The 23494-nt window shown below is 38.3% G+C and overlaps 1 protein-coding gene across 2 annotated transcripts in view; it reads right to left on the bottom strand.

Moving 5' to 3' along the window:
- EDIL3 (EGF like repeats and discoidin domains 3) overlaps positions 1-23494 on the bottom strand; it is a 233687-nt gene that overhangs the window by 151993 nt on the left and 58200 nt on the right. For both annotated transcript variants that reach the window (XM_069001946.1, XM_069001947.1), the window contains exon 2: positions 14848-14976. In XM_069001946.1, the coding sequence (XP_068858047.1) occupies positions 14848-14976 (129 nt within the window). The remainder of the gene's footprint in view (positions 1-14847; positions 14977-23494) is intronic.

The raw sequence follows: 23494 nt of genomic DNA, 5'->3' as shown, positions 1-23494 counted from the left end.
GGTCTTTAAGCATTCATTTATTCAGCTGCAATACGTGAAATATAATTAATCTATTCCATTTTGAGCTACTGATTCTTTGAAACTGCTCAGGTCCCTTCTTCCACCCTGAGAGGGCAAGTGATGAATGCACTGATGTTTCAGAAACATCCACCTTGCATTCAGGCTGATATAGTTATTTACTTTGTTTATGCTACCTTGGTCAGGATCTGTTGGTTTAGTGCACGTAAAACTGATCCCAAAGTCACCACCAGTGAGGACAAAGTTAATCCACTGTTCACTTTTGTTGCTGACTTAAGCTAATGTATTGTTCAGCTACGAGCTAATGACTACTGCAGATGTTTCTTATTTCATGCCAGGAAAAGCAGAAGCTGAAATTAAATATTTTCTTTTTATGACTGTCATCGTTCCCCTTATAAATTACAGCCCATTCAGTCATATTTTTGAATAAATCAAATGACACTGACAACGCAGTTTTCCTATCTGCAAAAATTAATCTTAAAGGACCAAATTCTGGCCTCATTAGACTGTTCATAATGAATGATATAACTGATGATTAAAAAGTTGACCTGCCTAAGATGGAGAGGAAAGTAATAGGAATTTTTAATCAAGACATGCTTCTCTTTCTCAATTGCAGCAAGATTACATTTGTACTTGAATATATTGGCGTACATCTGTCTCTATGTTATTTCACACCCTTACTGCCCTCATCTTACTTACACATGGAGAAAACCAAGACAGCTTCAAAAATGCTTTTTGTTTGATTTAATGTCAATTCAAATTGAGTTTGACAGAACTGGGTACTTTATATGTACTGGATGCTTTATATTTCCAGATAATAGTAATATAATACACTGAAATTTAGCTCTTAAAAATATTTTTCTTACTGGTTTCTGAAGGCTTCAAGTCTTGATCCACTACCACGATTCTGCTGCAAGCCTTGATCTCATCACTGCCTCTGCAAATGCAGACCTTGTGCTAACAAAGGGCTGCAACAACTTCTCAGAAACTTTTCTCAGGTGTATTTAAGTTGTTAAGAATCTTTGCCAACGATGAAAACTCCTCTTTGCAACAGTAGGAATGTTTTTAGTTCGTACTGTCCCAACAGGAGAAAGCTGGTTAATGTAGGGGAAAGACACATCTGCCATAAGAACATGGTTTTTGTGTGCAGAACTAAACTCAAAAACATGGTTTGGGAAACCTGAAACTGTGTGGTGGTGTTTTATGATGTCTTTTAATCAACATTAGTACTTAGACAAGTATAGTCTGCTGAGCCCCAAGATACTCACTGTAGGCTCTCACTGAGAATTTAATTTTCATCTTATTTAAATGCAAGTTGTTGAAACTGAGCTTTTCACCCTTTCTAAATCTCTAGTCACTGCAACTGATGAATAAATAAGGAAGCAAGAATTTTTTTAATGAGTGCATATGTTACTATCATGTTGGAGAAGAACTGGGCATAAAATGTCTCAGTTCTTCAGCATATTTCTAATAGCATATTACCTCTTCTTCAGGTACATCCTTTCCTGGCACCTCCCCCTTGATGGCTTTTGCTACAACACATCTGACAGTCTGGGGACTAACATACTCTTTTTTTTTTTCTTGCTTTATTTTTGGGAGTTTTGTTATTATTAGCTTGGTTTTATAAAGGACATTAAATGTTCATTAGTAGCCAATTCATTTAACCTTAAATATGCATTTGAAGATGAAGTTGCTTCCAGTCTATGTTGGAAATGAATCCTCATCAACAAATGAGGAATTTTACGTCTGCCCCGTTTCTGTTTGCATCATGAAACACATCAGACCCCATGAAAACCCCTAAGTATGTTTAGAAGCAGTTGCCACAGCAGCAGTTGTTCTTTCCTCTCTAGTTCTTCCCACATCTGTGCTTGGAAAGGACCAGTTGAGCAAAAACAGTCAAGAGAAGCCAAATAGCTATTGCTGTTCAAAGCCATGAGGAGCTACAAAAAACACTGGCTGGGATTTAGAAAAAAGACTCTGGAATTAACAGATATCTTGGCTTTCCCCTCTGAAACTCTGAATCCACAGGCATATCACTCCAAACCCTGTCTTCCAGAGTGAGGGATCTTACACAGGAAAAATATCTGCCAGCCCTGGAACTTCTTTCCATGACCTTTTAGGTGGGCAAAAGGAACAAAAAATACGTTATGCAGAAGACACATCTTTCATAACATATGTTTGTGTGGATGCACTGATACAAAGGGAAAGGGCCAGGAAGAGTTGTCTATGAATGGAAATGCAACATGTGAAGCGTCTCCATGAGGACTTGAAGTCTGAGAATTTGTATCCCCTTCTCTATGCAGAAGAAGCTTGTATGGCAAAACTAAACATTCCTGGATATTTTGACCACTTTGATTAGTCTGTTAGGAAGTAAGTGTAGGACATCATTCAGGCTGGGAAGATTGAGATTGTTCAGCCTGAAGAAGAGGAGGATTTGGGGTGACCTCACTGTGGCCTTGAAGTGCCTGAGCGAGCTGACAGGAAAGATGGAGAGAGACAACTGACAGGGGATGGGGTGACAGGACACAGGGAATGGCTTCCCACTGCCAGAGAGAAGGTTTGGATGAGATATTAGGAGGAATAGCTCCTCTGTGAGGGTGGGCAGGCCCTGGCACAGGGTGCCCAGAGCAGCTGGGGCTGCCCCTGGATCCCTGGCAGTGCCCAAGGCCAGGCTGGACATTGGGGCTGGGAGCAGCCTGGGACAGTGGGAGGTGTCCCTGTGCATGGCAGGGGTGGTGCTGGATGGGCTTTGAGGTCCCTCCCAACCCAAAACATTCTGTGATTCCATGATCAGAGTACTGTGCTTATGAACAGGCAAACAAAGCAGGTTGCATATGCATGTCTCATACCCATCCATTTGAAAAAAACATTAAAACCTTGCATGCATTCATGCATGTGGGAATTAGATATCTGTCAAAAGCATAGATCAGAAGAGTGGAACTACACATATTGGCACCACTTATGCATGAAGTGACACATGAGCTGAACGGAATCATAAATAACAAGGAAGCTGAAGTGTGATTTCACCAAATCGTGAAGCTCTTGAATTCTACCTCACCCTTTTCCTAATTTCAGAGACAACAAATTAAGGTCATGTCTGAGTCAACCTTCTGAATTTTCCAGACTTCAGAATTGCCTGATTTAGAGTGGAGCCATTCCAGTGCATGTTTCAAAATGAAGATGGCATCCATAACTCAAGAGTTTGCACCTCAAATTGGTATTCTAATAGTACAGATACAGCCACGGGGGAGCAGCTGAAACATTAATTTCAATCATCCCATTGATTAATTTCTCCTAATATAGGAAATAATATATTGACTCTCCTAACTCATGGTGCAATGGCAGTTCTCAAGCAGGTGTTCAGCTCAAGTAATGCACGTGAAATACTAGCTCTGCAACCATAATTCAGCATGAAACCTCATGCCTTAATAATTCTGGTCATTAATATAACATAAATATGAATTAATTATTATTAATCATTATTTTATAGCATCATCAAGTTAGAGAAAGCCATACACCTGTGATACAATCTGAAAAAACACCAGTTGAATTATTCATATGCTTCATACAGTCAGCATTGCACTTAAGTCCTCATTATTCTCGTTACCCATGAATGCACAAAAAGAAGAGCATGTGGCATGTAGCATCTTTTCACCCCAAAAGAACCACCCTAGATAATTCACTGGGTAAATGAAGGAAGAAAAGAAGGGGTATTTCAGCCTTGTCATTAACACCTGACATGAGCTGCTGCAGGACAGGTGCATCTGACTAAATAGCAATAAGTCCAGACAAAAACTAAAACCCTAAAAGAGGGTAGGAAACGTGAGACACCCCTCTGATATTTTCCTTCCTGTTATTTTGACAGATAATTTTTATAGGTAGTTATTTTTTATTATATTTTATTTTATTATCTCATATGCAATTCCCCTGCTTTCTTGATTCCTTGCAATAAAACATGCATTTATTTTGTAGCTTAATAAGAAAAACTTTCAACCATAGAAATTATGGAGTTCCTGTGATTACACTTATATTTGGGAAAAAAGTAAAGGGAGAAGAAACAACAACAAACCAAACCAATCAAGAACTAAAGGATTTAGTTATTCCCCTTACCTAGGAAAAATATGATTTTTAGAACAAATGAATCCCATGTTGAAACAAGTTTAAAGGTCTCATCTGATTGATATGAGCACAGTTCTTCTACATTCTTCTACATTCTTCTAAAACCAACAGTTCTCAATGTCCTCAACTTAATAAAGGGTAAGGTGTATTTGCTCAAGACAATACTAGTTTTATGTATTCCTGTTTACAATCTTCCACAAGTGCACTTAGTATTCTGGAACTGAACAAGAAAAAAACAATTGTAAGAGAGTAGCTATATCATTCCACAGTGTTTTAAATGCTTAAGGGAATTTTGCATCTGGAGGATGAGCACCTAAGACCCTTAAGCAAGTGACTTAACAGAGATTTTAAATCAGAAAGGAATAAGCATAGAAAGGAATCAGGTCACACAGACTTACACAGTGAAAAGAAATTTCTGAGGTACTAAATAGCAACTTTTTCCAGTTAGAAATATTAAATTTATTAGGAGAAACGTTTGGGTACTCTCATTCTTCTTCTTCTGAACAGAAATATTTTTATTACTGGAGAAAAGCAAAAAGGCTCCTGAACTGTTGCATCTACTTTTTTAGTAATAAAGAAGTATTCCTTTAATTCATTACTTAAAAACAAGTAAACAAACATGGAGAGCAAAAAGTAAGAAAAAGTGGTTCCAAAACATGAAGTATTTTGCTCTGTTTAATGAGCCCTTTATATAAATAGCTTTGAAAAAAGAATCTGGTAAAACACTTAAAGGGGAAGAGAAAAAAAAAAACAAATAATGTCCATCTGTCTCTGGATCCAATATTCAGCTTTTAATTTGTGTTTCTTTTACTCTGGCACCAAATTGCATTTAGGACTTGCATTAAGTTCAACACCACCAGGTTTTCCATCTGATCATTTTTTCCTAAGAAGTATAAAATCTTCTAATCTGAATCTCCTAGGATGCCAGAATTAACATCTCATTAAAGACCAATTTGCTTTCTCAGCTAAAGAATCAGCTTCCTTCTGGCATTTTTATTTTTAGTAAGTTGCTTCCATACTGTTGAGTCACATCCTTCTACATAAAAATCCAGGAGAAAACTATATTATATCAAATGGGAAAACAAACACAGGCAGTGCGTCAAGAACATTTCTTAAGTATAAATTTTATGAGAAATTGTGTTGCCTGGTCTCTTAAAAATCACCATAACTACTTACTTTGCATTAGCCAAGAAACTAAAGAAACATGAAAATAAAGCTACCACCCCATTGCCAGCAAAACAGAAGAGTAATTAATCCTGAGCATGATAATGCTTAGTGATCCCTGATCAGTAAGAATTAATAATTCCTAATGAGTGTTTGAAAAGTATAAAAAGGCCTGCAAAGCTTAATTTCTTTAGAACTGGACAAGAACACAGAGACCTCTACTATATCACACTGATAATGGCATACATTAAAAAATGATCTAGCAATAGAAACTGTCTTAAAGGCAGTAATAATTTATTATGAACAATAAAATATGTATGGTTTCCATATATTAACAACAATGATGATAATAATAATAATTATAATAATAGTGGTATTTTAAAAGTGGTGAGAGACCTATTTTAAACACCAGGACAGGGACACTGAAGAGCAAAGTCAACGTGACATGGAACATCACAACAAACAGCCTGGCAGCCGTGTCAGCGAGTCTCCCAGGCACCTGGACCACTCCAGAGGTACTCAGGGATGTGAAAATGTGCAGGATATTGTTACCAGAATATTTACTTCATTAGATCTTGATGTGTCATGTGCTCTGCTGCTTTAGTCCGATGCAGCTGCTGCCCCACCAAGACCTATTTGAATTATTTGAACACTTCTCTTTCCAGACAACGCTAAGAGCACCTATCCAAAGAGCAATTTCCCCCTGTCTGTCAGCATAAGCTCTCCAGATTTTTATGCCCTGCCTATTTCACCGGCAGATCTGACAAAGCATAGCCAGTTTATTCTACCTACTTCTTTTGAAGCTGGTTTAAAAAATACATGAGGCCATAGACACAACACATTTCTGGGAAAACGGCTCTTTTTTTTTTATTCTGTTCCTTTTTCTTTCTCTTCTTCACCCAATACAACAGGGCAAAACCTTGTGGAAATGGACCCAGCTCACAAGAGATGCCTCCCTTCCAGTACACACAGCCCAGGCAGGTGCCAGCTCCTGTTTCTGGAGCACCCTGCATTTAACAGGCTCTGAACACTTGGACTTTCAAGTTCAATAACACCTGGATGGAAAGTCCACAGTTTGTCCCAGTTCTCCATGGCCTACATGCATGCTTTTCTCAACATTTCTGCATGCAAGTCTTGCCATCAGTGTTGGAGCTTTCAATCAAAACATGATGCGCTACTGAGTCCTTCATCCCTCCAACTGAAAGCAGGGTCTGGGGATGTGTTTTTGCAAATAAAACCATGCTCAAAAACCTTGTTTTTCTTTGCAAGGTCTCATCCTGGGCAGTAGGCCTGCCAACAAGAGCCTGGATGTTTTCCATTTGCCCTTCTAATTAGACGTATAAAATTCATAAAATCTCCTTCAGAGTGTACCACTGGTCACCCTCTAATGTGTGACCAGAGCTGCTTATCCCTGGCCAGTTTGCACTTTCAAATAACAAATTTGGGAACAGAAAAATAAGAAATGTGATATGAATTCCAGCATGGGGTTTATTTGACAGGGCATTTCTCATTCAGGAATTAAAGTTTTCACTACCTACAAACGTTGTGCGTGGTCATGCTGAGATCAGTGGTGCTGCATACACTTTTAAGTTCTGTCACGTATTTCAAAATACTGTATACAAGAAACATTCTGATTAAACCTAACTATTGTATGAACCACCTTTTCTTTTACAATTGGCAGCAGCATTCTGGGCTGCATTAGGCAGAGCACTGGCAGCGGGTTAGGGTGGGTGATCCTTCTGTCTGCCTAGCAATAAGACACATCTGTAGTGGTGTGTCCAGCTCTGGGACTCCCCAGGACAAGAGGCTCAAGGACATTGTGGAGCAAAGGGCAAGAGATGGAGAAGGAACTGTGGGATTGTTCACACAAAGAGGCATCAAAAAGGGCAAATCTATCAGAGGTAAATCCATGGTCCCGCTTTGCTCAGCGTTTGTTGGGTCACACCTGGAGCACTGTGTCCAGGTTTGGTCCCTGTTGTGCTGGAGAGGGTCCAGAAAAGGGCCACAAAGAGGATCCAAGGGCTGGGAAGTCTTGCAGGTGAGGAAAGGCTGAGAGACCTGGGTTTGTTCAGCCTTGAGGAGAGGAAGCTGAGGGGAGCCCTCACCACACGTTCCACTGTTTAAAGGGTGGCCACAGAGGAGGTGGAGAGTCCCTTTGTACACGGAGCCACACGGAAAAGACAAGGGGTAAGGGGTGCCAGGGACTCCTGGGGAGGCTCTGACTGGACACAAGAGGAACAATTTTCAATCCTTTTAACCATAACAATCACCCATTGGAATAATCTGTCCAGGGAAGTGATGGACTCCCCAGATCCGGACATTTTTAAGATTCAGCTGGGCAGGGCTCTGGCCCATCTTGCCTGGACCATGATTTTGCCAAGAAAGTTTGACCCAGATGATCCTTGAGGTCCCTTCCAACCTGGGATTCTGTGAATCTGGGAATACCCATTATTGCACCCTCCTCACCAGTTGTGACTTGAAACCTTATTTTCACAACAGATTTGCTGGCAATCAACACCAAAGACAATTGTTTTGGCAGAAATGTTGTAAATTATGCCTTGCAACATTTTGTGCCCTGCAATCAATGACATTTATCAAGCTATTCCATTCTCATGCATTCAGACCACTCAATTTAGATTTCTGTGCATTATGCGCTTTTCAGCCTACCCAGAAACGAAACATCAGGGCCTAATTTCTCAGATTATTTTTATTAATATGTATTGATTGCTTTTAACAGAGTTCCGTAACCTGTGAGAACATCTTGATTATGTGATAATTTCTGTTTTAAAAATGTGCTTTGCAGTTAACTCCACATAAAACCACTGTTATAACAGAAATGTGAAGCTTTACTCTTCAGAATAGAACACTGAGAAACGCCCTCAACATGCTGAACGTGCAACTGCTGCAGATTTACTAAGAGGAAAGTCACCAGTCTCCACCCAAGCTACAAATTCTTGTTGTAAGGAAAGGAATACGGAAGTGGGGTTTAGTGAATACCTTGGGGATGTTTCCCACTGGAAGTAAACAAACAGAAATCATGTTCCCACAAAATCAGCTTCGTTTTAGTTGGGAGCCGCGTTGATGGGGCCCTGCTCCTCAGCCACTTCCACCATTCAGGAGAGGAAGCCTGAACATTTCAAAGAATGTCTCCAGCAATAAGCTGCTGCTTAAGAAAACTCACACTTTCCATCTTTGCCTATGAGGAAAGAAATCAGCACAGAAGCCAAATAAGTACCATAGAGAAAGCCCTGCAGGGAAGAATCTGTTTTCTAACCCTCCCCTCCCACTCTCTCGCTCTTTTCCCAGAAGAACCTAACCTCTGACCATGGAACCTGATTATTCTTGCTGAATTCAAATAAACACAGGCCCATTTCACCTCTGATGTTAAACTTCTTTTACCAACAGAACCATTGAGATGATTTTTGAGAGTGAGAATATCAGCAAAAAGAGAATCATTTCCTTTGCAATTTTCCCAAATAATAAATCAGTATCAAGTGTAAAGCATGACAGTTCACTGGAGAAGAGCTCACAGCCATATATTAAAGTCTCCCTGCTGACAATAAGAAACGTGGCAAATGAGTCACTTGCATAGATTTTGCTAATATAGGAATACATATAATCAATTTGGGTGACACTTACACCCAAAGCAGTGAAAATAGATGCTGAAATCTGGAGTCCACACTCTATTTCCCAATATCCTGGGCAATCTGCACCTAGGACTGTATTGCACTAGGGAGAGGAGTGCCAGCAGGCCAGGGGATGTGATTATTTCCCTGAAATCAGACTGTCAAGCCTGGAGCAGAAAATAGAAATAAAGACACCACAGCCAGGGACTTCTCAGTGGTTCATAGTGACAGCACAATGAGAAAAAGCTAAATTTCAAAAAATTACACTTAAATATATTTGGGGTTTTGGGGTTTATCTGTTTGTTTCCTTGCTTTTTTTCCCTGTGCAGGTGATCAAACACTGGTACAGATTGCTGTGACAAGCTGTAAAATCTCCACTCCTGGAAATATTCAAAATTCAACTGGACACGACCCTGAGAAATCTACACCCCTGGATCATCCACTGAGAGGTGGGGTTAGGCTATAGACCTTCACAGTTGCCTCACATCTTCAACTATTCTGATTTTGTGAGTGCCAGTGCTTTAAGTTGTATTATTCAGGCCACCTAATTTACAGATAAAGTGAATACTTTCATATCAGTTGCAAACTAGATGCACATGACATTAAGTAATTGGAATTCTTTTGTAAGAGTGCATTCATTTCACCATTTCCACCTTGGAAAATCCATTAGTACATATGTTCAATGTGTGGTGCAAACAACCCTCCTTATAAAAAAAAAAATCACATATTGTTAAGTGACACTGAACCGTGCCATAAATCAAATCCCTCCTGATGGGAGAGAATATTTTAAAGTCCTTGCAAGGAGTTTCAAAGAATAAACCCAGACTTTTCCTGGAGTTTCAGTGCTGCCAGATAGTTGTTTATTAAGTCTTATCAGAGGAACAGAGCCACAAGCGTGACCCAGGCATAACATAGAGAACAGAAAGCAGGAGAGAAGTCCAATTATCAAGATTTACAAAGCCTTTTAAAGATAATTTAACCAATAGTTACTAAAAAAGTACATTATTTTCACTTTCCTACCAGTTATTCAGTAACACGGGCAGGAACTGCAGAATTCTCTATCCAATCATCCCAAACTACTTCCACTGCAGAGCATGGAGTAGTAGAAGAAGGAGAAGAAGGTTTAGAGGACAACAACAATCCTCCATTTTGATATTTTTTGCTCTTGTCTATTTACCACAAAGAGAAGCCCAAAACCTCTAAATTTTTCAGCCTGTGACAATCTCACATCGTAGTCTATCACCTAATTCACATCACTGTATTTTCTAGTTCTTGTTGATCATTGGTAATTTTTTCCAAGGTTGGAGGCTAAAACAGTGTTGCTCAGGGGGGTAAGAACCCTTAAAAACAGGCAGAGAAATCCTCTCGGCACTCTGGGTTCCTACAGTTAAGACTATAAAAGCATCTTTGAAATCATTCAGTCATTTCTAATCATGGCATTGAAAAGCATCTGCAAGACTGACTGGAAATGAGTGACAGGAATTTTATCTGTACTAATTTCCTTCAGAAGCCCTTGTCCTGTCAGTGCAGAGGTCAGGAAAGCAGAAGCAGACACTTAGGTTGTGCAAATAAAGCCACAAAGCAAACAAATCACAGCACGCTGGGCCTAATCCAGCTCACTGAATTTTTTACTTAACAACAGGAGAAGGGAAGAACCCCTTTGATTCCTGCATTTCTGGCTGAGAGACAGCAGCTGTCAAAGAAATAGGTTACTCTGGATACTGGAAAGACTGAACTGATATGGAAAACTGCAATGTGCTAAGCAAGGAACCCCACAATCACATCTTAATCACTTGGCAGAATAAAGATGTTGTGGAAAACTGGCACCTTTGTTTTACCTTTCAACTCTTCTCCCTTCACTCAGCCTCCATGCTGCACTTAGACCCAACATCCCTTGATCATCAACTACAAGATCATTAACTTGCTCTTCCACCCTTCCAAAATGCACACAGGCATTTTTACCATGTTTCTCAGTAATGAGATCCTCTCAGTGAGTATTGAGAGCTGACATAAAAGGTACAGACACTTTCCAAAAGGATGCTGGCAGCCTATTTGACATCTGTTGTTTTTTTTTTCACTTAAATAAACTAAACATGTTCACCAGTTTATCCTCTCAGACAGTTATTGAATTTCAGATTTGGAAGATCAAAACCGAGTAGTTTTAAGATGCTCAGATTTCAAACATGAACATGGTCACTCCTGGAGCACACTCTCATTGCCTTATGGCATAATAAACCTACTTGCTCTTTTTTTGTCATCAATGTTGTATTTCTCCCCCCATTTTCCCTTATGCACACACTAAACAAAACAGGAGGAATTTTTATTTCAAAGAAAACTTCCCCCAGTGTAATTTCATAGCTCCCCTTTTGTGCTGTCCATGGCTAACTAGTCACCCAAGTTGACAGGCAGCACATTAAGAATTTTCCTGAGCGGAATTTGTTAAAGACTCTTATTAATTGCCTGTAACTGTTGTTGTTTATGATACTTCTACAATTTACATGATTCCTGAGAATGACTTGTGAGTTATTTAAAAGATGTGAAGTCTGTCAACTTCTCTGCAATGCATTTCAGTGCCAATATTAATTACTTGAAAATTATTTTGTTTCAATTTACATTAAAATTAATGCTTCCATATACATAGACAGGTGTCTGCTGAAGAGTTAACTCAGACCATAGTGTTCTTATCATCTTTGGAAAACATCCTGCTATTTGGAATGTTTCATATAATCACCTTTTATCTGTTTAGATAAATCCTTCTCTCCCTCGCTGGAGGATGTGCTGTATGGAAAACAACTAAAACAGAGATTTTGCTGCCTGTCTCTGTCTTATTCTCTGCCAGTTTATCAGGTATTTAAAATCTGTTAGAGCACTGAAAAACCTGGCTGCACAAATAAGGGGGATATTACAGATTCACCTCCACTCAAGTCTTTTAGCACGACTAGGTATGGGATATAAGTAAGCACAGGAAGTGAAGTGGGATTGCCATTAACAAAAGAGTAGGGTCAGAATGGGATTAGCAATTTAAAACATACCAATTAGTATCACGAGCATTTTATATAAATTTTGGTTTAGGCACGCTCAAAGTTACAGGCTCAGAAAAAAATTAAATATGGCAGAAAAATAATATTTTTCCATGGGTAAATTTGTAAAAACACATTATCAATTAATCTTCTTAGCTTGAAATTGGTACTATGATCAATATCAGGTTGTTTTAAATTTTAGTTCTGTTAAGGTAATAAAGGCAGTTGCATTCTTGTGCATCCATGCAGCTCCCAAACTGTCTTGTTGATCTATTTAGGGAAGACTTCTGCCTAAATATTTGATCTTCCTGGGTACTTGTATGCATCTATTTCTTTTTTTTCCTCTGCATAGTTCACAACTTGCCGTCTGAATGGGATTGCCTTTATTTACCCACATTAATGCATGATTAAGTAAAATCCCTGTTGTCTTTTACTGTGAAAATCCTCCTGTTTAAGGTATGTCCCTTGAAAAATTTATGACTTCCCAGCTGGCGCCCAGAGTTCAACAGTGCATCCTGTCACTGAACAAAGTCTGATGGTGGAGTCTCTAATGAGGGGGATGCAGAGAACACTCAGCTGCTTTTAAAATTTTCTGTACAGCTCTTTTGAGGGAGACAGAGTGACAAAGGCTCTTCTCTGTGTTGTTTTTTCTCCTCACCCTCCTCTTTTCTTCCTACGTGGTGCCTCTTGACATCCTGAATACCAATTTTTAACCAACTAAGTGTTTTCAACTACACAGAAAATTGTCAAGAAGCCTTTTCGAGATATGAGGGATTAAGAGATTAGCTTTTCTGCAAAAACTCATTAAAAAGCCAAAGAGGAGCAACCTTTAATAGCATTCCTTCTTAGATCTTACATCTAATAAACACTCTTAGTAAAAGTGATCATTCAGGGTCTTGCACTCCTGGGCTCCTCTAGACCCACCTTACAACATTATTTTGCTTGAAATAGTTCAGTATTGGAATTAATGGAGTCTGATTGACTAACAGCTTATATTAATTGTCATCATTTCCATAGGAAAAAAATCAAATTATTTTCTTGAAATACCGTTTTTTTTCCAGTGGCTTATATGACTGTGTACAGGGGTACAAAATTCAGAATAATACTTTACTAAAAAGTGAGAGATTATTTTAAAATCTATTTTTATAGTTTTTAACGCGGCCAGACTGAATCCATACATGTAGCAAACAAGACAAACATAAACTAAATTAACATTCTAGATTAGTTACTACAGGAATATTAATAAGTTATTTACTTAAACAATGTTGCCCAGCAAATATTCCCCATGGATTGAAAACTAGAAATGCAACATCCTGTTTGTGTAAGTGCTGTGATTGCCACATACTGTCAAGTTATTTACTTATGCTTTACTCTGTTTACCAAACTGAGTTTTAGTTGAAGTGCTTGAAGATTTTAGTTTAAGTATATGTGTATTTTTTAAAGCCCTATTAATTCTCATCTGCTAATTACAGTGGCAATTATCACAATATGATTTATTCTCAGATTCACTCATGCCTGGCATCCTCCCAGTTATGTGCCATGCAATTTTGTGCCAGCCAATTACACAATAAACCCAAAAGTTTCCTGAAGTGAAGCCATGTCTAGGTCATCTTAGGGTAGCATGACCTATATACATAGGATAAATTCAAGCAGTGATAAAAAATATAGGGAAAGGGATGGAAAATGGGATTTGAGGCAGTGTACCCTGGCTTCTTGTGTGGCTTCATCGAGGCAACAAGCACCTCCTTGTGCAACTCAAATTTTAGGTGGTAACCACCTACAATGACATTTTAGAGTTAGAAAAAAGTGCAGTTGGTGCCTGAAGTTGGTCGTTCTCCCACAGGAAGTAACTCCATTTGTTTGCAGGAAATTTAAGTCAAGGGAAATCAAATGAAACCCAAAATTCCTCTAAAACTGCATTGTGGGCATGTAGAATTCACTCTCAAAACAGCAGTAGCATCATTTTCAGGAAAGAAAATGAACAAAAGTAACCCCATAAATAAAAGAGCCCTGTGTTCCTAAGTTTTGCTCCCTTTATCTCATGAAAGAGATTTATTTAATCCTCAGAACAGTGTACCCAGGTTCTCCCTGCATAGTTTTTATTTATTTATTAAAAAATGAGAACCACACAGATTTAGGACAGTTGCAGTGTTGAGCCCAGCTGTGACAGTTCCATCATTTTACACTGTAAGCATATTTTTATACCTTCTTTGGGATTATACAAGAGCTCAATGAACTTTCAGTGAACCATCTACCATCTTTTCCTTCAGATTCTGATTTTCTTCTCAAGTTTTATTAAGATGGAGGCCTGACCTGCTGGATGTTTTGGATCTACCACTGAAATTTGTGTTTGCTCTGTGTCAAGTGCACATCACAAAATTTCCATACATTTGACTTGTGCTCTATGCACTCATCTAATGATTAATTAGAGCCTCCAGATGGGTAATTATTTTGAAATTCAAACAAGTGACTATGTGTTATGCTGGTTTACTCCTGTGCTGTTCCTATCTCTTCATTTGCATAAGAAATTAATCTTTACTCTGGACATCAGCATAACTTTATTGGCACTGAGACTTTGAAAGGGCACTGGTTGCAGGAGGATACATAGAATTATCTGGAATGGATCTTTGAAAAATGTTGGCCACTTGTAAGGCACCACTATGGACTTTTTGTGAAGTGGAGCACTGGACTTTTCTCAGCAACAACGTTCTCAGATGCCGCTTCAACTTCCTGTTAATTATTATAGAGATGTCTATGGCACAGATATAAGGTTAAAAACCCAATAATGACCAACACAACGACCCCATCACCCTACAAGACACCATGGACAGGATCACTGCTCCGCCAGCCACAGATTAATGGGGCACTTGAGTTATTTCAGCAATTAAATTTGCACTTACCAACCTCCACAAGGCTGGAGCAGTTGGGGTCTGTGAAGCCCTCGGGACACTCGCAGGAGTAGAAGTCGTCGTTCAGCCCCGACAGACAGATGCCACCATTCTGGCAGGGGTTGGAGTCACACACGTCCGCTGTGGGGGCACAGGGAAAGGAAAACAAGGTTCTTGTAGAAAAGTCACCAAAAGTTACGCACAGGCTGTAAAAGCGGCGGATTTTTGTTAACCAGATAATGGCCAACTCTATGTCCTTTGAGTGACTTTTGGCTGACTCAGTTTTGCCTTTATTTAAGAGCACGCCTCCAGATAATCGTCTTGCCCTAATCTTCCACTCCGTAAAATGTGATCGCCTTAAACTCAATTCATTCTCAAAAGACGATAGCAAACAGCATTTTTTTACTTTTTTGTGACTTGAAGACACTCAGGATATCTACAGATTGCATTCTGTCACCATTGGGATAACTGGGAGCAATCCTAAAGAGCCCCCTAGGCTTTGGTCAACTTCAATTTAACACTTTTTCTCAGATAATTAATCTTATATTTACATGAATTTTTATTTATCTCAATCTTCATATTGAAAGGCAGATTTGTGCTCTCTAGTGCTCATCATTGTATTTAAAAATAACAATATTTTGTGCAGTAAATACATCTGAAAGAAAGATCTACAGATAAATCATTATTAGAAAAAAAACTTTTTTTTTTCTTTAATTGAAAATTGCCAGGTTTTTGCCATGTCATTGCAAAGAGTTAGAGAAATTAATTTGGTTTATGTCAGCAGTACTGACATTAGAGTATGTTTTGGATTATATTGGCGGTAAACTCAAAACTCAGGATTTCAACACCTTTCTTGCACATGAATTTCAGATTAATCCTTGGTGGGAAAATTTCCATCTAACTGTTGTTTAACAAATGTAACTGATGCACGAAACTGCCTTTATGAATTCTGTGCATCAGTTGCACAGAAAAACTGCAGTTGTGCAGTAGTTTGCCAGATTATTTGTAATTTTGTTTATTTTTTTGTCAGCTTTAGGGTGTCTTCATGACATGGAGAACTATCATGTACTTGATATTAACAGTTTTGTCTTGAAGACTGTCCATCTGATGGAGAAGCAAAGCTATTTGAGAACAGTAAATGACATTTCCTAGCTGAATTTAAATAAGTCAAGGCTTCTCATTTTCTGTTTTTGTTGCATTATTGGGGTAGCAAAGGATGCTTGTTTATTACTTTATGGGGCTTAGGCTATTGGTTGTGAAAGAACAGCTACTATTAAATGAATGCTCTGACAAATGTATTCCCACACCTCTAATTAAATTAATAAACTAAATAGCATCTGGAGCAGGAACACTTATTATGCAAATCTGTATGGATATTCTGATTAAAATGAGAGAGGATATTTTCTCTACATATTTCCTGATTTGGTGTCCTTCTGATTTCAATTATGCCATTGTCGTAAAAGGAAAAGAGACAAAACACTGTTTGCATTTGTAAATTTTATGTTGAATGACAAGCAGAATGCACACCCAATTTTACATTATATCTCCAGAAACTGAAATCCCCTGCAATGACCAAAGTGTGGACAGTCAACCGTGTGGTTTCCATTGGTCTGAAAATTCCTGTTGGCTTTTTCAGTCTGAAATAAAGTGACCCGACCTACAGTTTGGGACTAATAAAGCAGATGTTTTCCTCTGTCAACAGCCATTTATTTCCATGTTCAGGAAATAACTGCACTAATTGCTCTTTTGACCCACCACCTTGGCCTGTCAGTCACTGGTGTAGTTTTTGCAATGTCATTATGCCACATCACAGAAATAAAATGAATACAGAGGACATCCAAAAAAATATGGGTTTAAAAACAAGGGAGAAAACACAAGGAACAAAACGTTCCAACCAAAAAAAAAAAAAAAACAACAAACCAAACAACAAAACAAACAACCAAAAAATAAGCAAAACAAAACAAAACAAAACCTCCAAAACCAAACAAAAAAAACCCCAACCCCCCCAACCCTAACCTGTCTCATTCACATAATGCTAATGAGGACTAAAGAGGAAAAGTCTATACTTTAGACAACAATGGTTACATTATATCATAGTATAAAAACAAATATGACACAGTCAGGAAATGAGAGGCTCCACAATTCTACTTAAGATGAGGTACCAGGTTCTGCAAATGTTGAAACGTATCAGAAGTCACATAAAATGTTATCTCCCTTATTTATAGCTTATTGTCTGTGAAATTGTGCTGAACAAAATAAATATCACTTTGGAATCAAGAATATTCTCCTTGATTTACATTTAGTGCCTCTTGAGAGGACGTTCATGTTGAAATATTGAAACCTAATTTGTTATACATTCCACTCAGTTTGATCAACAGAACTTGATTTTGACGGCTCTGTTATTAGTGAGAAAAGCTGATATGAGTGCATTTGGTCTTAACACAACTGATAAAGGTATTTGTTACCATTAAAATGTGACACAGCTTTTGACACCACAGTGGTTTTATAATTTAACCTGAGAGATTTTTTGGAATGGAAGAGTAAAATGAACCCAAAAAAGGAAATATATTATTTACAATAAATCTTGCAGGAGTGTGCTCTGTGCTGATGGCTTTCCACGGTGATTGGCAATATGCTGTTTGTGTAACACACCGTGTAATTTGACAGATTTCTTTAGGTTAAACAAACATTCCAAGAGAAATTCAGTTATTAAAAAAAAAAACAAACAAAAGACAAATTAATATGGTACTTTTATTAAGACATTCTGAAAGGATTCTAGTAAGAGTCAATGTCAAATAAAAATAGTAATTCATGTTTGTCTTTCCTATGTCTGAGTAACCTTGCACATTTCTTTATGTGGCCACTCAAGTGTAAAAGAGAGTCTGAAGACTGTACATAAACCTTTGGTACTTGATTTAGTACCAAACGGTATTAAATCTGTGGGATTTCTTTTATTGTTATTTTTCTGCACATCTTTAATTCAGAACATTTTGAAGTCAAATAAGTCCTTGAGTGAATTGTCCATCCTCTCTTTGGAAACCATGGTTGGTTAAGAATAAAAAAAAAAGCATGACAAAAAGAATAACATCAAAGAGATCCATGCAAACCCAAAATTAAAATTTTAATTAAGAACCCTCCCTAATTCTCCAAACTCGGGAAAAATTATATAGCAAAACTCAAATTAAATGATGATATATTTGCTCTCTAATAAAAACTAGGAATTTTTTTTTAAGGAATATGATGGTTTTTGCCCACAGTGAATAACTCAGTCAATGAACCTGGATCTTTTTCATTAAAAGCATCCAGAGAAAAACCGTTCTGTAAGTCCATCATTCTCCTTTGCATGTGTTCACATAACTACTTTTAAGCCACGTCCTTCTCAATAAAATGCTGGGTGTACACCTATTGCTTCTTTCCACAAGCAGGTAGTGGTGGGGAGTCAGGCAGAAGTTGTCTACCCACTCTTTGCTGAACTTTAAACATTTATACAACATATTTTTTTGATCCCATAAAACCCCACGAAACATTGCGTGATTCCTGACTGAGGAGTTCAATCCTTTGCCTGACAGCAAAGGACAGCCTGAAAGAAGGAACCCAACCCTTGTGTATAAATAATGCAGCACTCTGTGATGTTAACAGCTAGCCCATCAATTCTTGTCAGGAGCAGAAATTCACAGTTTATGAAAACAACTTTTGTGGTATGAAGGCTGAAGAAGATGTGCAGAGGGAGAAGTCCCATCCCACAGCCACCTGCCCCTTTGTAAAGCACTCATTCTAAAGCCAGACAGACCAGCCAGCTGCCATTGTTATACACTAATTAATTTGCAGTGAAAAACGAAAAATACAAAAAAGAATTAATTATTCCAACTTAAAACTATTCACTATTTAGTATTATCTTTCCTGGGACAGAAAGACCTGCCAAAAGCTAAGGTACGCCATCCTGAATCAGGCATGAGAGAAGCATTCCAGTCCCCATGAACAACATCATTAGCCTGAAACAGAGAAAATTTCCCTCAACTACCTTATAACACCTAGAAGGATAACTATTAGGATTTCTGGCAGAAGTGCTGCTCTGGGAGACTTTGGCTTGAGACAATGATCTGATGATAAGGAAAGAAATCCGCCTTCAAAAAATCGTGGGGATTCACAACAGTTCAAAACTGTAGTGGCAGAAGCAGTTGAACAAAGACCATTCAGGTGTTTGGGCCACATTTCCTTCTACAATTCAGAAACAGAGCACATTCTGTGAAATAGCAAGTGTGGATGGAAAAAATTCAACTGCATTTATTCTTTCATGTAATGGGCATTAAATATAAAGATGAACACATTGAGTATACCTTATATAATGAGGCAATGAAATATACAGCAGCTGATACTGAGCTAAATGTGCTGATGCTGTGGAGGCTTATGACACATGAGTTTATGGTGTTAGACACACAGATTTTTAGGGAGACACAACGCTTTTCACCAGTATTCTATACAGGGTGTGTTTTAAAAGTCCAAGCTTTTGGTTCCACCATTGATAGAAAGAGGAGGGCCATAATTTCTATCTAAAACAGCAGCCATAATTGTACTCAATTTCCTGTGTGGCTACAGGAAATATGGCTTATTTTAAAAGCGCTTTCAAAAGAAATAAAAATAATGGCCATTCGTTTTCATGAGAATGAAACTTGTTCCAAAGGAGAAATCTCCAGGCAGCACCAAAGAATAAACAGCCCAGGAAATAACCAGTCAACAGAAATCTGGTCTAGATATAGCAAAAATAAGCACCAGTTCTGAAGCCCAGAAGAGCACCTAAACTTCAGAAGAAGACTGAGAAAGTACTTGCTACTTGTAGCATTTTCACGTTAAAATCAATTTTCAGAAAAAGAGCCTTAATAGTTTCCTGATTTACAGAATCATCTGCACAGTGTCCAAGTTCACACCTATTTCTCCACAGGTGAAGCACCACTGAGAAGCAGAACCATAAATCATGTTGAAGACACACCTGTGCAGAGACACAAAGTGTGAACATAGAAACAGATGAGCTCTGCAGTTCTTTTTAAGAAATTTGTAAGCTGTTTCTTCAGATTTAATGGCGAGGCAGCTAATTTGTTTCTCCTAAGGTAAAAAAGACAGTTGCAATAATTAAATTGTCTCACTTATTATTTGAAAAATAAGGTTTCTAGATACCAATAGCTCATCTACCTCCTTCTGCTTCTTTTCTTGGCTGATTTGCTTACTGTGCAGGTAGAAAGTTCAGCTAAATTTCTAGCTGGAACATTCGTGGCAGAGTGCCTAAATGGTTTTAGAAAATGCATAAAATGATAACATCAAATTTGAATGTCCACTCGCTGGATAGGAAAACTACAGGAGAATGTAAATCTCAGAATAACCAATCCATGATTTTATCTCACAAATATCAAGGTGGTTACTTCTGGAAGCCTCTGGCATGAAGAGACTCTACGCAGTTTTAAGCTGCAGCTTGTAGTTCTGGTGGAGAACTGCAATGTATTTCTTGTAAACCAGGTGTAAAAAAATTTTTAGAATTTTAACTTTTTCTGGGCTTTTAATCTGAGGGAATGCACTGGCTGATTTCTCGAGACCTGAGATGGCATTACAAAAAGAAAGCCAGATTATTCTAAGCAGAGAATTGCCATTTGAATCCTGGGTGAAGATGAAGTGCTGACTTAAGATTTGGATTTAATCTAATAGTACAATACTGTAAAAATGTGTCCCTACTTCAAGAGTTAGAATAAAGCCCTATAGTAATGTCTGCAGAGATTAATTTCTATCATAATAAATCCCCTTCTGCCTTAAAAAAAGTATAATCTCTTGCCTTTCTAAAGGTCTGCACCATGAGCTACTTTATTAATTTGAATGTGAAAGAGCAGCAGGTCACTGCACTTCAGCCTGCTGTGTTATAGACCTTTTAAGCATCTGATGTTTGACAATATGAAACACAAGTAGAAACAGAAAACAGCTTAAAAAGTAAACTCCTCTCTCTTCCACAGGTTACAGAGAGTTCATTTCTATGCCAACAGGCTCTGCAGGGAGAAAAAAAGATGAACTATTCCTGTCATGTCACATCTTCATTAGTAAAAAATGGATCAAAAACGATTAAAGGGGGAACGTGGTTATATAACACAGTTCTGAATATTTTTACAACTTGTGGGAAATCTTTCATGCACAGGCTGCCGTGTGGATTTGAGGAAAGCTGCCACCAGTCGAGACAGAGTTTCATCAAAGGCAAGGAGAGATATTCCCCTGCCTGCTCAGCTGACGGCAGCGGTGACACACCACCCCCAGCACCCAACCCCAGCCAGCAGCAGAGATGCTTCCTGCAGAATCAGGGAGAGGGAACAAAAATGCCTTTAATGAGGATACGCTGATCAACACAGCCTCCCACATCTCTTCTCTCTGCATGTTCAACAGAGCTGGCAAAAATTACCCAGGCACTCCTTCCATGCACTCCTTTGGTTCTGGCTGTCGCTCACCTCAGCTGTGTTCATACAGGTTTTTGCTACTTGCTAAGACTCAGGTGAATAAACCTGTGTTGCTGCACCTGCTCACACCTATGGAGGGAAAGGGGTTCGTGAAAAGGGAATGAATAAGACCCAGACTGGAGACTCTCCACACAAGACACTTAGGATATAACTCTCCGTTATTTCTTGGTTTTGTTCAATTAAAATTTTCGGAAGAGATGCCGAGTCATGATGGGAATACCTTATCATTTCCAGTTGCTTGTCCTTTACTTTTAAATCTGATCAGGACATTTTAGGCATTGTGTTCACTTGAAATGTCTCAGTTAATAAAATATTCATATTTCTTGACCACCCCATTTTCCACAGAGGAACAATGCATACACATATTTTAATCGTTAGCAAAATCTTTCAAAATTAACACTTCTAAGTGATTATGTTCTTCTCTAGACAGGTGAAACTCCCCTCCTTCTTGTTCTTATGGACTGAGAGCATTCAGATGCACATATTTTTACTGGTCTTGACAGTGCTCTTTCCACTTTCAGCTTTCACTTCATCAGTGAAGCAAGAAGACTTCAAACAAAACCCAAACACTTACTGTGGATTTATCGCTTTTAAATGAAAATTCCCAATTTTTGTCCACATCTTAGATCCTGTTTTTGCCTTTCCATTTCTCTTTTTTATGATCCACAGCATTTCAGGTTGGCAATTTGGAAGAACCAGGGTGTGTGTCTATGTTTGTGCATACACACATGTATATTTATCTCCACATTTTTATATTTATACATACTTTATATATATGGAAATGAAAGTGGTTCGTCTTTCCTTTGTTTTCCCTACATTAGATATATTCATTCACTGGTTGCTAGGCAATCTTTAATCTCAGCACTGGTGAATTTATGTTTTCCCATCCTAAGCAAATCCAAATTTGAAAGTTGAGCAATTACAAAGTCATCATTAACAGTTTTAAAAACTCTGATTATGCTTCATTATACACTTCTATCTTCACCAAAATGAAATACTTTAGAATATAAATTCTAAGCATATTCTCACGACACTTTGAAAACTATTCATTGATTTCTAGTTACTTGAATTTTTGGATATCCACTCTTAAACACCTTATTTGGTGATATTTTCTTACAAGAGATGCCAGCACAATTGAAGTGATGATGAGTTTTCATATTTACACTATATGAAGCCTGTGGATTTTGCTTGAGGTTTAATCACTTCTCTCTGTGTGATATCAAGGTGCCCCAATGACTGGTCATTGGTTCAGAATGTTAAGTAACCATTAGAGCCTCCACTTGAGTTCAGCTTTTTCGGGAATGAATCCAGCTGATCCCCACCAAAACCCCTCTGCAGACAGGAGTAAAAGGAGTGTAGGATGTGGAGGCAACCAAGGCATTCCCTACCAAAGCCTACCAACCCTCCAGATGACCATTTTACCCAAAATGCCAACACTGAACCTGCTTTCCTACATGGACACCCTCCTCAATGACCTCTTCTATTACACCAAACCCTACACGTAAAGAGAATAAAGCAAAATATTCTGTAACTTTTAATCATTAACAGTTAACCCCTCTTACTGCATTCATTTCACACACTTTTTTGGCCACATGGATATTTAGGTCTTTCACCACGGAAGTCCTGTCACTGTCAAAAAAGATGTGTCACCTAAAGAGATACAGCAGAAGTGCCAGTTTTCATCATTTTCTTTCTGACTTTACAGGAAGGTGATGTTACTGATAACATTCAGAATATTAATTAGGCACTGCAGATATGAGCCTCTTGCATGAGGGATATGAAATAATAAGGGTATTACAGCTATCAGCTGCAATAAAGAACTGATTCTGTTCGTTTTGGACATTGCAGCTGGCAGTACCATGTAAGCTCTGTGGATGGGTGATGAAAATTGTTTAGGTCATTTTTGCTAAGAGCCTCTGGAAAGGGCAGATGCAATTTTTACCTTATTTGTTCCAACTTGTTCACAAACAGAATGAAATCTGAAACTTTTACACTTAAAAAGACTCCTGTATAAATTCTATGAAATACTTGTAAATGAGGTTTCTTCCCCAACTTTTGTCAGATATGATGTAAAACTGGATGAGAAAATGAATCTGCCAGATTCATTGCGACTAGAGCCACCAAGCAAGAACCCCAGGATGGGTCAACTTGGGCCCACAGTGCTCATCCCTGCT

Source organism: Aphelocoma coerulescens, assembly GCF_041296385.1.
Source record: "Aphelocoma coerulescens isolate FSJ_1873_10779 chromosome Z unlocalized genomic scaffold, UR_Acoe_1.0 ChrZ, whole genome shotgun sequence".
Taxonomy (NCBI): Eukaryota; Metazoa; Chordata; class Aves; order Passeriformes; family Corvidae; genus Aphelocoma; species Aphelocoma coerulescens.
Note: the sequence above shows the minus strand (reverse complement) of the source record. Positions and strands in the feature narration are given on the sequence as shown.